At 41.0% G+C, this 13,161-nt stretch overlaps 1 protein-coding gene across 9 annotated transcripts in view; it reads right to left on the bottom strand.

The window, feature by feature from the left end:
- The window catches only part of RAD51B (RAD51 paralog B), a 515,100-nt gene that overhangs the window by 451,968 nt on the left and 49,971 nt on the right, over positions 1-13,161 (bottom strand). Inside the window, exon 8 of one of the 9 annotated variants that reach the window (XM_053928937.2) lies at positions 8,131-11,777. The exons of the other annotated variants lie outside the window; for them this stretch is intronic. Coding sequence (XP_053784912.1) covers positions 11,640-11,777 — 138 coding nt within the window. The 3' untranslated portion in view covers positions 8,131-11,639. Of the gene's footprint in view, positions 1-8,130; positions 11,778-13,161 lie in introns of those variants that run through there. 9 annotated transcript variants of the gene reach the window in all.

The raw sequence follows: 13,161 nt of genomic DNA, 5'->3' as shown, positions 1-13,161 counted from the left end.
ACCAGAGCTTGTAGCATTACAGTATTGATTAATTGTGAAGGCATTTCTCCCTTGGTGACCTAACAAAAGTAGAACTACTGTAATCTCTGCTGGAATCAGATGGTCCTTTATTGTTTTTGTTTTTATTTTTAGCTACATCTCTAAGAGTGTATCTTGCATGAACCACAAAAGAAGGAAACAACTATTCTCTCCTCACTATCCCAACCCCTAGCATCTCTCTACTGGTGTGGAACTGGGATGACACAGACAGAATGAAGGTGTATTCTACGCCAGAGGGCATTACGCTTCACTCTTAGCAGGTTAGCTCTTTGGGGGCCTCCTACAGTAGCATTCCATGAGGAGGCAGGGAACAGCCTTGAGTATCGATAAAAGACAACTGTCAGCACCCTGTCCATGCCCTTTCACGGCAACCTACGTGATACACCCGCACACACTCACTGCAATCAATCTGAGCCACCTTATTTCATTGTGTTGTAAATACTGCCCGTTTTAGGTATGTAAACATAGTTGTGCTTCAAAGGAGCAAGAAAGTGAACAGACAGAATGAAAGAAAACATTTGAAAATCAAATATCTGGTAAAAGACATATCCAGAAAACATAATGAGTTTTGTAATTCAATAATAAAAAGACAAGCAATCCAATTTAAAACGTGCAAAAGATTTCAACAAACTTTCCTCCAAAGAAGATATACAAATGGTCGAGGAAAACATCAAAAGGTTCTCAACCTCATTATCCACTAGGGAAATGGGAATCAAAACCACAAAGAGACACCACTTCATACCCACTAGTACGATGGTTATAGTTAAACAAACAAACACAAAAACAAAGACAAGTATCGGCAAGGATGTGGCGATGGAGTATGGAGAAACTGGAGCCCTTATTGCTGATGGAATTCTAAAATGGTGAGGCGACTTCGGAAAACAGTTTGGCAGCTCCTCAAAATGTTAAACACAGTTACCACATGACCCAGCAACTCTACTCCTGCCTACATAAACACGAGAAATGGAAACATATGTGCACACAAAACCTTGCACATGGACACTCACAACTGCATTCATTATTCATAATAGCCCCCCCAAAACAAACCAAATGCCCATCGACTGAGGAATGGATAAACAAAATAAGGATATCCCCACAGTGGCATGTTATGTAGCGATGAGTTACTGACTACATGCTACAACATGGATAAACTTTGAAAACAACATGCTAAGTGACAGAAGCCAGTAAAAAAGACCACATATTGTACGATTCCATTTTTATGGAATCTCCAGCATAGGCAAATCCCTACAGACAGAAAACAGTAGTTGCTAGAGGCTAGGAGAGGTTTTATCTCATAGGAAGGTGAAATAGCAGATGTAAAACAAATAAAACTAAAATTAAAAAGTATCTTTCCATATTATTTAATACACTCTACAAAGAAGGGATCAAGATTTTTAAGTTACCTATAAGCTCAGAAGGTAGTGAGAACATCTTTTACCACAGTATCCTTAGCCATGACTCTCATTAAATGCATGTCGAATAACTGAATAACCAAAGAAACGAACCAGCAACAAATGCCATAGGAGCCACTTTCCTGAGGCAATTGACAGCATTTGACAACTTGCTTCACCTGTTTCCTTTCTTCTTTTCTATTTTTCCTTCCCCTCCTACTTCTTTTCTCTCTGTTTATCCTTCTCTCTTATTTTAAACCTATGTTTTAGGACTGCCACAGCTGTTCTCACTGGCCATTGCTTTGCTAGATTGATAGAGCAAAAAAGCACTTTCATTTTCTAATTATAAAGCGCCACCTAGTGGTCTAATCTCCCTTTACCCAAAAGGTACCGGTTAATAAGACTTGAAAACCTGAAAGTTAGCTAACATCAATGAATTCCAGGTCTTCTGTGATGCCAGATGGTCTTCTGGGAACATGAGACACACTGAACCCATGTGTTTTCATATATACAACCAAGCTTTCAGAAGTTACTAATGTTCACATCGTACAAAGATTCATAGTCATACATATATTTACTTTGTTTTTTACCCTAAAGTAGACAAATTATGTTACTTCAACTCTGATAGAATTAGCAAAGGTACAATTCCATTAAGAGATTTTTTCCAATTATGCTTAAACACTATGAAATACAAATCTGATGTTATTTTCTGCCACCTACAATGATGTTTCCTAAACTTCCCTGATCATAATCTAACAAGATGTTAAGTGGCATTCGTCCTGTTGTCCCAGAATTGGTGAGGAAGGTCTACAGTGAGAGCAAGAAGGAGTAAATGCCCAAATCTGAGGGAAAGCACCCCAAATTATGTCCATATATCTCCCCCAAGGTTTGCTAAGTGGCTGGTGCATTCAATCCAACCCTCCCAAGCACGAAACTAAGGCAGGGAAAGGGAGAGCCTGGAAGTCTAGACTCACGGGGGTGGCAACATTAAGCAAGCACTTCAAGAGAGCTGGTCACGCAGACTCAAGAGAGCACTTCCTACAGACTGGGAGGTGAAAAGGTCTGCAGGAGGAGACACTGGCAGCTTGGGCCCAAGCTGACTGATTAATGGGCTGCAGACCTAAGAGCACCCAAACCTGGAGATACATGTAGCTAACTGTCTGGAGATCTCTGAAAGAAGAGCACGAGCTAGAGCAGTCCAGGCCCAAAGCCCAAACCCCAACGGCAGAGGCGTGAAGGAAAAGGAAGATGGACAAAGTGGGTGCCTAGGAGTGTACTCGCCATAGGAAGAATGGAGCACTGACAGGGACCAGTGTGGGGAGCCATGGTCCCCTACTCTGTGAGGTTCCTCACCAAGAGAAGGGGTCTGGATGACAGTGGACACTGGAAGGTTGACTGATTGATTGATTTATCATCTTCACCGAGGATATGCTTATTGATTTTTTTTTTTTTTTTTAGAAAGAGAGCAATGTAGATGGGTTGCCCCGCACTCCTCATACACACCCCGACCAGGGGTTAAACCTGCAACCCTTTGGTGCACAAGACGATGCTCCAACCAACTGAGCTGCCCAGCGAGAGCTGGAATATTTAGAACACTGCCCTCCACCGGCCACTCTGAAGACCTGTAAAGCCCCTCTCCCCATACTCCACTGCCAATACAGAGAATCTGCACCTTGAAAAGGGAGGGCACTGTCTCTGAGGTAGACCACACGCAGCCTGAGTCACAGGTCTAGCCTGCAGCGGGAGAATCGAGTTCCCAAAGTCTTATGCAGGCCCAGACTGCTCTAATAATAACAAAATATACATGCATACACATGGGGGTGGGGGGAGAGAGAAATTGTGTGTGCTCTTGCTTGAAATCTTACATAGACTAGAAAATTTTGGAAACAATATTTATGTATATCCTAAGAAACTGAATTTTCTCAATAAATTGGTTATAAGAACTACCAGGGCACTTAATTAAAAACACAGATTCCCAGCCCTCCTCTGAAGATTGTGATTTTCCCAGTCTGAGGAATTTGGCTTTTGTTTTGCTTTAACTGTCTAAGCAATTCTTATAATCACACGGGTGCGAGCAACACCGCGTGGGAGGAACGGATCACACTCCGGAGTGCGGCGCGCATGCTCTGCGAGATGGCCCTCGCGTGTTTCCCCGCTCGACTCCACGCTACAAGCAAACAGAAATGTTTGCTATTTCTGCAAATAGTATTACATGTCCACATCTGTCTGCTTCATACACACTTTTCTTAGGGTGACCTTCCATCTGTATTCACTTGGTAAATATTATCTATAGCGATTATAACTCTCTGTTGCCCCTATTTCACACTTCTTTCTTTTGGACAAAGAATTATTAGAGGGCAAAAATGACATCATAACTTGTCCCGTATCCCCAAGATCTAATACAAAGCTTACCATACCAATGTTTGTTGACTGGATTAGCTAGTGTTCCTGTACCCTGGATGACTGTATGTTACAGAAACTTAACTACAATCAAATCTTGCGCAATATTACTAAGTAATAATCTTCATTTGGGTTATCCTTTTCTCCCCTTGCAATTTTTCTTTATAAACTTGCTTAATTTATCTGAGTATATATTAACTGACCAAATGACAAAAAGATGAGATATAAACAGTTCCACATTGATATGAAAAATACTGATGTAACAAAAAATTACATTTTATTTTATATTATAAATAAAGTTACACAAAGGGAAAAAAGCAAAATTTAGGCCAAATGGTTTTATAATTAATTAGGGAGCATAATTCATACAGTAAAATCTTAACTTGTCTTTAATCAATCTCCAACCACAAAATAACTTTACAGTGAGGAACTCCGTAAGAAAAAACCCCAGTATTTTATCGGGAGGACATCACGTTATTGGCATGAGTCACTGGGAGATAAGTCATCCGGGAGGGTGAAGTGTATTATTATTACACAGGAAACGCAGTTTCTCTCTATACTAAAATTACCAACTGAAAGTTTTTCCCTTGCACTGCTGTACAATCATTTGAAACGTAAGATTTCTTATAAACATGATAGTGTCATACATACAAAAATAAAAACAGACAAATGCATATATATGTATATACGAACTTTAAATTCTTTCAACTCATAATGAACAATGGTTTCCCTTGCCCAACCCCTGAAATAGAAAAAAAAGTCTTTAACCCTCTTTTCTGGAGTGCAGCAGGGACTACTGTTCCTCACTAATCCGACAGGCTGCCCCACGCTGTCGCTCTGCCCGTCCAATTACAGATGCTCACGGAGCTAAACACTAGATTTCTAAGCCTCCCTTCCAACCGTGGGTGGTCTAGGAACAGCGTACTAACCTTTACCAACCTGGACAGAACACTGAAATTGCCTGTTCCCTTGTGGGTGCCCCTACTGCAGTACAAGCTCCTTCAAGTTAGAGACAGTCTAGGCCCTAACTCTCTGAAAAAGCGATGGAACCCTTTCAGAATGGTCAAACACATCACGTCTCAACTCAACGTGCTCCTCAGTGACCTCTCCCTGGTCTCCCGTCCTCCTGCTCCCATGTGCCCTGGTCATCTCCGGACCGCTACCCACGGTCACCCTGGACCGCCTTTCATCACCGTTCTAGGGGTCTCCTTCCTCTCTCCCCAGCATCAAGCCCCGTTTTCCACGTCTTCTTTTTTCTTGCACGTCTCTCATGTCTTACCTCTCCTTCGGATTCCTCAACACCTTCCTGAGGAAGGAAGGATAGGAGATAAATTTTTGAGAACCTGAAGTTGAAAATATCTTTATTTGACCCTCATACTTGATTGGGTGTTTGGCTGGAGGTAGAAGTCTATGTTTGTGATAATTTTCCCTCAGAACGTTCAAGACATTGCCCCACAGTCTACTAGATTCCAGTGTTACTTTTGAAAAGTCTGACACTCTGCTCTTCCCTGTTACTTTGTGACCTGTTTTTACTATCTGGTGCTCTGAAATGTGCTGGTAATATATCCCCTTTTTTTTTCCCATTCATAGTGGTTAGCACTTTCAATTCAAAACCTCATGTCTTTCAGTTCTGGAAATTTTTCATGTACTGCTAATTTCATTGATAATTCCTTCCCTTCCATTTTCTTTGATCTGTCTCTCTCAAAGTCCTATTAGAAAAGAGTTAGACTTCCTTCATGGATTCTCTGTTATTTTTAATATTTCTCTAATATTTTTGTATCTCTTTGATTTCTGTTTTCTGGAAGATTTCCTCCATTTTTCAATCTATTGTTTTTAAAGTTCTCCTATTATACTTTAGGAGCTCTTTTTCCCTGAATATTCCTTTTACAACCCCTTATTCCTGTTTCATGTCACAGTATATCCTCCGGTGCCACAGAGGTAATATGTCAGGCACTGTGCTAAGTGACTTACATTCACCGTATTTAATTATCACAACGCACCTAGAGGTAAACATCACTATCCCTATGGAGATGCCTAACACACATCTCAAACTCAATGTCCACACAGGACTGGACTCCTGAGCTCCCCCTAAAACCTGCTCTATCCACAGTCTTCCTGTTGTCAGTTACCAGCAACTCCATCCATCCAGTTCCTCAGGCCAAAAGCCTAGGCCCCTCTTTCTGTTTCACTAACATCTCCAAATCATCGGAAAATCCTGTTGGCTGAACCTCCCAAATATATGCAGAATTCAACCCTTTCTCACAACCTTCTGTGCCACTGCTCTGAGTCACCAGCATCTCACACCCAGGTACTAGGAAGGCCTCCTAACAGCTCTCTCTGCTGGTATCTGTCACCCGCTACAGTCCATCCTCCAGACTGCAACCAGAGTGAGTCTTGGAAAACCTCGCTCAAGTCTTTGCTCCCATGTCCCGTTCTCGATGATGCCACCCTGACTACTCTAACTCTGCACCTGCTCTCCTCCCTAGTCCACATCTCTCTGACCCTGCTCTACTTTTACTCTTCTTACCGGAATTACTATCTTTGACATACAATTACTGTCTATTGCTTCTCCCCCCACTAGAACATAAGCTGCACCAAGAAAGTTTGATCTTCATTGTTTTCTTCACTGATGTATCCCCGGCACCTAGAAGGTGATTAATATTAAATATTTGTCAAATGAATGAATGATTGAATACCTATTTTATATATGAGAGAAATGAAGTCTACAGACACTCAAAACATAAAAAACCTGGTTAGAACCTATGCTGGCCTGGGGCCAAAGTCCACATGTTTAAGTTAGACTGCCCCTCGTCCATGTCTGTGATTAAAATGAGGTGAATTATCCACAGACTTCCAAGGTGGGGGTGGAGGAGTATCATATTTCTAACACATACAAAATATATATTCCTTTGTATAAATTCAGAGGGAAAGTGTTTATGCAAATCTGTGAGGCTACGGAATGTGATGGCATTTAACTCAACACAAAATGTAGAAGATTAAACAAAGCTGGAAATTTCTTTTAGCACTTCAACTACCAAGATGGGAACAATGTTGCCACAGAAACTTCTAAGTGAGGACCCCCTGACCCCCTGTTAGGATACATACTGCTTCCTCCTTCTTTTACTTATTTAGTAAGGCATGCCTTTGAGGCATATGATGTATGACTTTATCCAGGATTTTCCAATCTTTCCTCCAAAGATTTACTTTAACCACATGCTATTATGTATTTTAACTGGACTATTGAAAAGTTTTTGGCTATTTCTCCTATTCCTATTCAAACATCTAAATTACATATTCTTCTTAATAAGAGCTAGGGGGGGGAAAAAAGCTTCAGGCTCCAAAAGGAAATACTAGTTGTGTGTTTTTTTTTTTTTTTTTGCATTGGCAAGCTTAGAAAGCAAGGATAAAGACTTATTACATGCAATTTTAGACAATAACTAACAAAGAAAATCAAACTCCTGTGGTACAAGTATGTAATTTGATAAATATTCTGTGTGTTATGTAAGAATGACAAATTTCACCCCCTGAAGTCAAGACGAAAGCTGGGACGAGGCCTTTCATGTGTCTTTGGCAGCAGGTCTGGTAGGCAGCACTAAAGCTACAGGAAAACAGGACCCTTACACTTATTTTCCTTCACACTCCCTACTTACCTGATGTCATTTCCCTCCAGCAAGGATGATAGAAGCCCATAAAGTACAGGAATCAATTCTGGAAAAAAACAGTTAGCTATTGCCTAAAGCAAGGGAGAAAGCAAGCAGTCAGGCGTCTATTCCTAAAGGATTCATTTGGGCCCTTTTCTTTGTCCAAAGTACCACCATTTTTTTATTCACTATTAAATTAAAGTCTATCCAATAAACCTTGCAGCAAACACTTGTTAGTTATGCCTGACTAACATCTAATTCCACCTTCTCCTGGTAAATATACCTCATTTCTTCTGGAAACCTTCCCTCCAGATCCACAGTCTGCATGTTTTAGGAGATGCTGCGTCCCTAACAACAGGGGCAGAGCATGCCATCCGGGTCCAGCAGAAGCAACAAATCCCCCAGCCACAGTGGGCATAGGACCAGGCTAGTCCAATCAGAATGAACCTCAGGAATGTGTACAGGAGCTAAAAGGAAGAGGCAACATAGGTCTAAAGCAATTTTGCCAAAAGTAGACCCCAAGAATAAGGGTAACACTGAAGGTAGAACAGAAAGATCAAGAGAAAGAAGACTGAGTCCTTATGGAATCATTTGAACCCTCTGGATTAAATCTCACCTGAAGCTCACTACTCCCAGAAGAATAAGGGAAAAAATGTGTGTGTGTGTGTGTACACACGTGTATATATACATGTATATGCATGTGTGCATATATACACATGCATATACACATGCTCTAATATGAGGCAGTCAACAGACATTCCCTGTGGCTGCTGGGAGCTATGCAAATCGCATTTGATTTCTGGACCAGCCAGAAGTTCAGAGATGAGACAAAGATCAATGTTCAGGGTTAAAACTGTGTAGGTAATCATTATATTCACTCAAGCTGCTAGCAAAGTCCAGAGGATGGTAAAGGGAGAGTGTATGCAATACTTTTAGAGTTATTTCTACTTCTTTATTCAGCAGACGTTCAGCCTCAGATTAACCAAGTGAATAATAAAATGTGGTATCAGTCAAAATGCATCCTCTTTCTCATTGAGCCGTCTTTCTGATCCTTCCAACGCTTCTTCCTTCCTTATTTGCTTCCTACTTCTGTCCACTCCAACTCCACTTCCTCCCGCTGTTAGGCACCAAGACCTTCCCAGCACTAAGTTAGAATATCATGTACCTTCTGATATAATACTCTGAAAAGAACACACATTACTTCTGTGTTGCTCTTGCCAAAAAGAAGAGTATATTCTGTATCTGATCATGAGAAAATTCAAACTGAAGAGCTTTCTGCAATTTAGGTGCATACTTAGGTAAATAGGCATCATGTATATTCAGGTAAAGAAACAAAACAATCATACTTAACCTATTCAAAATTTATCCATTGATAATTATTATTTTTTATAATTGTATGTGCTATACTTTAAGATTGTTATTTATTTTTTAGAGAGGGGAAAGAAGGGAGAAAGAGAGGGAGAGAAACATCAATGTGTGGTTGCCTCTCATATGCCTCCTATTGGAGACCTGGCCTGCAATCCAGGCATGTGCCCTGACTGGGAATCAAACCAGCAACCCTTTGGTTCGCAGGCTGGCACTCAATCCACTGAGCCACACCAGCCAGGGCCAATTGATAATTATTGACTAAATCAGTGATTTCTTTTTTCCCTAGAGATCCCAAAATGATGATCTATCATTCCTTCCCTATTTGTTAGCTAGGATTCCTGTGTAAAGGGTTACTTAATTTCCCTGAAATATAGTCAATACAAAAGATATGGTAAATGCTGAGTTCTTTCTTTAAATTGTCACTTTTCAGACTAAGGAGTTAGTACCCCACTTTCTTCAATGGTTTCCAAGGAGATGTTGAATATTTTCCTTTTATTATGATATACATGATTTTTATGTATTAAATGTGTCTCAATTGTGTGGGGGGTGTATTTTTGTTTGTTTGCTTCTTGGTTGTTTTATTTTTTCTAACTCACATTTTCTCACCTTTGGCCAATAGGAGCTACACATACATTTGAAGTTCAGTTTTGAGCATGAATTTGAAGAGCTTCTGGAACATCCAAGAAGACAGACGTAGTAGACAATCAGACGGGCTATGAAACAGAAGACTATCACCCGCACCCCGCAAAAAACAAACAAACAAAAAAAACACCTACTATAAAAATATATTCTTATTCCTAGGACATTCTATCCACCTACAGGGTTGTGCCTGGGAGAATTTTTTAAATATAATTTTAAGATTTTAAGATGAATATATTCACGGAATGGTTGTTTCATCTGTCTTTTTTCTCCTTTTCTTCTATTGACAATATGATGGTAAGTCTGCCACAGTCTCTTAGACAAGGTTCTCACCCTCCAGAGCGCTAACAGGAGCTATCCATCCGGTCATCCCCAGGCCTGTCTACCCGGCATGCCCGGTGACAAACACAAGTCAGTACCAACACATCTCAGAATAAAATTAGTGGTACAGAAAAAGAAATAAGGGATCAGATCCAGCTAGGGTAATATTGAAATAAGTACTATTTAAGTCAGAAGCAAAGGGTGATTTTGGTGAGTAACATGAAGAAAAGCACGCCAGGGAGCCGCAGGAAAGGGCAGAGGGTGTGGTGGGGAGAGCCAGTGCAGGGAAGGGCATGTGAGGGGTGCTGAAAAAGGAGAACTATGCGGGGTGATCTGGGGACAAGGTGAACAGAGTGGGCTGCTCATAAGAACAGCACCATCTAAAAGAACTTTCTACAATGTGGACATGTTCTGTGTCTGTGCTGTCCAGTACAGCAGCCACTGGTCACATGTGGCTATTGAAGACTTAAAATGTAGCTACTGAAATCTTTTTAGTTTTAATTAATTTAAAACGCATAGCCACCTGTGGCCAGTGCTTACCGTATTAGAGAGCGCAGTATCAGAGAGAGAACTCAGCGAGGTCAGGTGGTTTTGTTTGGTGAATGAACAAATGAGTGAAGGCACACTGGGGGCACACTCGGGCAAACATTCCAAAGGGTGTGTCTCAGGAAATGTGGAACGCACAGTGGGAAAGTATGTTAGGGCCAAATTATAAATGGTTTTGAACACAAACTTGGAGTTTGAACTCCATTTTGAACTTTAGGTACAAGGAACCACTGATATTTTCTCCATCGGAGAAGCATAATAATTGTTTTAGGATAAGTAATCTGCAGAAGTGAGCAGCAGGTACTGACAGGACAAACTCTGAGAGAAAGACAGATGGGAAGCTGTTTCTAACAGCCTGGTTTAAAGATGCTCAACTTGTTGTTCTCAAGACCAGCCCTGCATTAGTTTTGAAGGCTACCATAACGAAGTACCACAAATGGGGTGGGTTGACACACCAGAAATTTATTCTCTCACAACTCTGGAGGCTGTAAGTCTGAAATTAGGTACTGACACTCCCAAAAGTCCTAAGGAAGAATCCTTCCTTGCCTCTTCCCAGTTTCTGGTGGGTCCCAGCCAGTCCTTGCTTTTCCTTGGCTGTACCTGTATCACTCCAATCTCTGCCTGTCTTCATATGCCATTCTTCCCTATGTGCCTCCTCTGTGCCTCTATATCCAAATCTCCTTTCTCTTTTAAAGACATGGGTAATTGGATTTAAGGCCCATCCAAACCCACTATGACTTCATTTTAACTTTAATACGTCTGCCAAGATGCTATCTCCAAATAAAATTACATTCACAGGGACCAGGGTTAGGATTTGAACATATTTGGCGGGGGGAACACTGAACCTACTACAGACCCCTTTACACGCTTAAAATTATTGAGGCTCCCAAGGAGCTTTTTTATATGTGGGTTACATTCCCTAGTATTTGTGTTGACATAAGAAAAATCCAAGCCTATAGAGAATTTTTGTAAGAGTTTATTTGAGCCAAACTGATGAGATGCCAGGAAGCAAGATCTCAAATGCTCTGGTGAACGACAGTTTTACAATTTATTTTATACATTTGGAATTAAGGAAGGAGTAAGGAAGATTACGTGAACCTGGGAGAACGCAAGACAGAGAAATCTCTGTGATTGGACACAAGGGTGTCCAACCTTTTGGCCTCTCTGAGCCACACTGGAAGAAGAAGCGTTGTCTTGGACCACACATTAAATACAGTGTCACATGTAATCACCAAAAAGTCTCATAATGTTTTAAGTAAATTTACGATTTTGTGTTGGGCCGCATTCACAGCCATCACCAGCTGCACGCCGCCCACGGGCCGCAGGTTAGATGCCCCCAGACAGGAGAGTTTACAAGATTAACTCTCCTGTCTAAAATGAAGATCTTCCCAGTGCTGACACTCTCATGAAGGTGGTTATGCTTCCAAGAGGTCTGAAAAGGAAGCATTTCCAGGCTGTATTAACCTAGATGCACAAAAACAAGGGACAGGACTTGCTTAAGGTAAATATATACCTTTCATAGGCCTGGGAGGGGACTATCCACCATGAGCTGCCCAACTAGGAATTTATGACGGATCCCCCCGTGAGGCTGCTTTTGGTCAGATTGATTACAGAGCCCCTTTTCATCCACTTGTGCCATATTAGAAATTAAAACAAATTAACTGCTTGAATACTTACCCATTTATGTTAGGGTAACAGTATTAAACTCTTTCTATTTTATCTTAAACAACACATTATTGCAAAATATAACTGTATTTTTTAAGAAAACTCATGAAAAGAATGGCACTGTTTTAAATGTCTGCAACTCACAGTACAAGACAGCTAGATTCTCACTTCTACTTCTGCAATCTGTTCCAACGGACAGTTTTGGTTTAAGTACCTGAAGATAATCTGGCCTCACACAGATATCTGGCTGGAAAAATAAGTGTTTCAATGACTTATTCTTCCTTCAGAGTATACCAAAACTCGTGTGGTCAGATTTTAAAGGCAGGTTGCAACCTGGACTCTGGAGCTTTCTCAGTGAACGTTCTGTCACATTAAAACCCATTGTTCTAGCTTGCGCTTTGAACGCTTTTATAACACCATGCACTGGTCATGTGGAGTAAGTTTGTTATGAAGATCTTCCCAATGTTGACACATTTCAAGCCCCATCGGCCTCATCAGAAAAGTCTTTAAGTATTGGAAAGTTTTCTGTATTTTCATTTTTGCTTGAAAGCTTAAATTTTATCACTAGCAATGAGAAAATTGTTTTTGTTCATTTGGGGGAAAATTTCTGTCAAATATCAAAGTCTGAAAAATCACGGTTTGTTTAACAGTCATGGTGTTCCATGGAAAAAAAAAAAACCCTGCAAAAATGCTGCTCCTTGAGACAACCACCGTACTGCAGAACACACAAGTAAGCGCCTGATGAGCATTTACACCGTCTAACAGAGCAATAACATAACATGTCCTCAGGGACACGGCTCACTGACACTATGATTTTTACTGACTAAGAACATTCTCAAGCAAAATGACATGTTTCCACAAGTAAGTGGCGGTGAAGACCTTTATTTGTGTGAGGCACTACAAGTGCCAGTGTCAGCACAGTGAAAGGCAAATTACGTCTTAGAATAACTGTGAAAATAGTTACCACTCCGCAGACCCCCAGGGTCTCCCCCCGCCACTCAGGGGTCCCCAGATCAAATTTTGCAGACTACCGCCCTAGATCAGTGGTTCTCATCTTTGGTGTGCATCAGAATCACCTGTGACCTTATACTAGCGAATCAAATCTCCAGGTCGACAAAGACCATTAGATGAATCTTAGGTGCACCAAAGAT

The sequence above is a fragment of the Desmodus rotundus genome, chromosome 7 (genome assembly GCF_022682495.2).
Source record: "Desmodus rotundus isolate HL8 chromosome 7, HLdesRot8A.1, whole genome shotgun sequence".
In the NCBI taxonomy this organism is placed as follows: domain Eukaryota; kingdom Metazoa; phylum Chordata; class Mammalia; order Chiroptera; family Phyllostomidae; genus Desmodus; species Desmodus rotundus.
Note: the sequence above shows the minus strand (reverse complement) of the source record. Positions and strands in the feature narration are given on the sequence as shown.